The 4207-nt window shown below is 36.0% G+C and overlaps 1 protein-coding gene across 1 annotated transcript; it reads right to left on the bottom strand.

The window, feature by feature from the left end:
* Window positions 1-2907: 2907 nt before the first annotated feature.
* LOC132008366 (olfactory receptor 4A15-like) lies at window positions 2908-3825 on the bottom strand. Its single transcript, XM_059386883.1, has one exon. The coding sequence runs from the start codon at window positions 3823-3825 to the stop codon at window positions 2908-2910; it is 918 nt and encodes a 305-aa protein (XP_059242866.1).
* Between the last annotated feature and the right edge of the window lie 382 nt (window positions 3826-4207).

Here is a 4207-nt window from a genome sequence, read left to right as displayed (position 1 = left end):
GAAGGTTAAGTAACTTTTCATGGCTTAAAGGAACTTATAGAATAATTAACACAAACAATTAATCAAGATTTTTATCTCATCACTTGAAATAATGGTACAGATTTGGAATTAACTAAATGTCTAAGTCCATTTGGGCCACTTTAACAGCATACCACAGACTGATTGGCTTCAACAAAAGTCATTTATTTCTCAGTTATGGGGTCTGGGAAGTCCAACATCAAGACACTTGCAGATTCCATATCTGGTGAGAGCTTGCATCCTAGTTCATAGATAACTGTCTTTGCTGTGTCCTTGTACTGCAGAAAAAGTTAGTGGGGTCTGTGGTCTCCCTCTTTCTCTCTCTCTCTCTCTTTTAGATAATTTATGTTGCTTTTGTTTAGAATAAGAATGTTTCATACAGTTCTTTAACAGTGAATTTGTTTTATCATTCATAGTATATGCTTATGTTGAAATTACTATAGATTTTCTCTCTCTTTTTTTAAATTTTATTTCTTTTTAGTGTTCCAGAATTCATTGTTTATGCATTACACCCAGTGCTTCATGCAATATGTGTTCTCCATGGTACCCACCAGCAGGTTCACCTAACTCCCCACCGCCTCCCCTCCAAAACCCTCAGTTTGTTTCTCAGAGTCCACAGTCTCTCATTTTCATCTCCCCCTCCAATTTCCCCCAACTCCCTTCTCCTCTCCTCCCAATGTTCTCCATCTTATTCCTTATGCTCCACAAGTAAGTGAAACCATATGATAATTGATTCTCTCTGCTCGATTTATTTCACTTGGCATAATCTCTTCCAGTCCTGTCCACGTTGATACAAAAGTTAGGTATTCATCCTTTCTGATGGAGGCATAATACTTCATTGTATATATGGACTATATCTTCTTTATCCATTCATCTGATGTCACAGTTTGGTGACTGTGACCATTAATACCTATGAACACCGGAGTACAGATGGCCCTTCTTTTCACTACATTTGTATCCTTGGGGTAAATATCGAGTAGTGCAATTGCAGAGTCAGAGGGTAGCTCTATTTTTAGTTTTTTTGAGGAATCTCCACACTGTTTTCCAAAGTGCTGTACCAACTTTCATTCCAACCAACAGTGTAAGAAGTTTCCCCTTTCTCCACATCCTCTCCAACACTTGTTGTTTACTGCCTTGTAAACAACACATGCCTTGTTGCTTTGTTTTGTTGAATAGTGTCTCTTTTTTAAAGAGAGAGTAGTCACATTCAGAAGAGCTCTACCTTTATGACCGAATCAGCTCCCAAACACCCAACCTCCAAATATCATGTATTATAAAGAATTTAATGCATTTTGGAGGGAACACAAATATTCAGTCTATAGTAACATCCAAAAGTAGTTAACCTAATGATATAACTTCTGTTTACTATTATTTAATGATAATGTCTTATTTGGGAAGACTTTGAGATGACATAAGAAATTTCCATAAATATTTTCACAATAATTGATATAAGTTGGGATATAAAGTTTCTCATACACTGAGACTTACCAGTAAAAAGTCTCTATTCCCCATAGCCAGAGCACCCCATGAATCCAGACTAAATAAGGGAGGCAGAAACATGAGTTTCTTTGATCACATCTTCCTATACTATTGGAGTCAAATAACATTTTCTTTCAAATTACATTCAGAGAGAAGGAGACTTATGAAAGAGATCTCTGTTGAAGAAATCAATATATATCGGGGCACCTGGGTGGCTCAGTGGGTTAAGCCTCTGCCTTCGGCTCAGGTCATGATCCCAGGGTCCTGGGTTCGAGCCCCACATTGGGCTCTTTGCTCCCCAGAGAGTGTTCTTTCTCCTCTCTCTCTGCCTGCCTCTCTGCCTACTTGTCTCTATCAGCTCTACAGAGCTCTATCTGTCAAATAAATAAATAAAGTCTTTAAACAAACAAACAAAGAAATCAATACATATCATGACCTCTTTATTAATATAATCTACATTCCTTTAAGAGGAGAGGTAAAAGTGGCATGCCATATTGTCAACATCTTTCTTACAAATGATATCACCCAAAATATCTGGTGTCAGGTTGTGTATTGCATATTTGAAGCTCATGAAGTATGGATTATGTTAATTCCATATGCGAAATTAAGGTCTAAGGTCCCTAAAGAAGGCTATGAAACACTATAAACAACATAAGAGATGGAGATACTGAAAAATGGCAGATATATTATCAAATATCCTAAACTATAAGGGAAGATTAATGGACCATCTCAATAAAAATATAACACAAAACAAAGGTGCTCCCCATGAGGAAATAATAGGATTCCCCAATTAGAAAAATAAGTAAATCTTACTTATCATATCCAGTCTTTTGTTCAGATATTTTTCTTGCCTTATCTTCTTTATCATTAATATTATAACTTGGAAGTAGAATTCTTTTTCAATCCTATTAGCTAAGCAATATGAACAAAATTAAATACTTAAAATTATTGCAGTTACAAAAATAAGATATATTCAAGTATTAAGTATGAGTTGTCTTTGTATGGGAGAAGTGAACCAAGTGTTTATGCCCCATTTCTGAAAATCTTTCTCTGAAATATATAATGAGCAATATTAATTCTGAAAAAGAAAAATTGGGCAAAAGAGAAGCATGTGAAAATTTTCCAGTAATGAAAATAAAGGTAGAATATCTATTATAGCAAAACTCATCACATAGAACACAAACCTATAGTTTCAATAGAAACATTTTATGCCCAAAAGCTACAGACCTACTTTCCTAACAAATTATGAAAATCTTAGAAATCTTTTTTGATCATTATAATATTTACACCTTAAATGCTTTGATCATACCCAAGTTCATTAAACCTAAAGAGAAATTCATTACAAATAAATAATCCTTTCCTAAATGGAGTAACTCTTCATTGAAAAAAGGTGAAAATTTCTCTTCAGCATCATTTTCTTCTTTGGGTCCACAGCTTTTTCATAGCATTTTTCATCTCTCCGTTTCTCAGAGTATAGATCAGAGGGTTTAACATAGGGGTGATAACTGTGTAAAATACAGCCAAGGATTTATCAATGGGTAAAGTAGAAGGAGGTCTCACATATGTAAAAATGCAAGGGACAAAGAAGAGGACCACCACTGTAATGTGAGAACCACAAGTGGATAAGGCTTTGTGCCTCCCTTCCTGACTAAGGGTTTTCAGAGAGTGCAGAATGACCCCATAGGAAATGATTAAGATTGTGAAGATGACCACACAGATTGCCCCATTATTGGCAACTACAGTGAGACCAATAAGATAGGTGTCAGTGCAGGCAAGTTTTAATAATGGATACATGTCACAGATAAAGTGGTCGATGACATTGGGACCACAGAAGGGAAGGTTGTAAGCAAAGAGAAGTTGAACAATAGCATGCAGAAAACCTCCAACCCAGGCCAACAGCAGCAACAGAAAACACACTCGTTGATTCATGATTGTCAAATAATGCAAAGGTTTGCAGATGGCCACATAGCGATCATAGGCCATGGCCACCAGGAGCAAAATCTCAGCACCACCAAATAAGTGCTCTATAAAAAGCTGGGACATGCAAGCTTGGAAGGAAATGGTTTTCTTCTCATAGAGTAAGTCTATAATCATATTTGGAGTAATTGTAGTAGAATAAACAGCATCCATAAATGATAAGTAACCAAGGAAGAAGTACATAGGGGTATCCAGGGATGGGCTGACCACTACAGTCACCACAATGAGTAGGTTGTCCACCATCGTCACAATGTAGATGATCAAGAACACAACAAACAGTATTTTCTGACCTTGGAGGCTCTGGGTGAGCCCCAAGAGGACAAACTCAGTCACATTGTTCCTGTGTTCCATATGTTCTTTTGAATCTCCTTTTCTTACAGTTCAAGAGAAAATTAGCTATAAATATAATGATTATGGTGAATTCCTGAAATCTAACACAATCTGTTTATTCATTTACCTACTAGGCATTATAGTTTCTTATGTTCAGTACTTTCAGAAATTACAAGAATACAAGATGAATGAAAACATTCTCCCTAACCTCACTCAGACAGATATAAGTCACTAAAGACATTGTGGGAAAAGGGCAAAGTAATAAATAAATGGAGGGGCACAACCAACTTTCCAACTGGAAGGTAGTAAAATTGTACATGTAGTGAATTCTTCATATACAAATTTTTAAAAGCATTGTTTTAATCAAAAACTACAGCAAGATTTGTATTTACTTCCCAGTTAA

Source organism: Mustela nigripes, unplaced genomic scaffold (assembly GCF_022355385.1).
Source record: "Mustela nigripes isolate SB6536 unplaced genomic scaffold, MUSNIG.SB6536 HiC_scaffold_148, whole genome shotgun sequence".
Classification (NCBI taxonomy): domain Eukaryota; kingdom Metazoa; phylum Chordata; class Mammalia; order Carnivora; family Mustelidae; genus Mustela; species Mustela nigripes.
The sequence above is the reverse complement of the archived record's forward strand: the minus strand, read 5'-3'. Positions and strand labels throughout refer to the sequence as shown.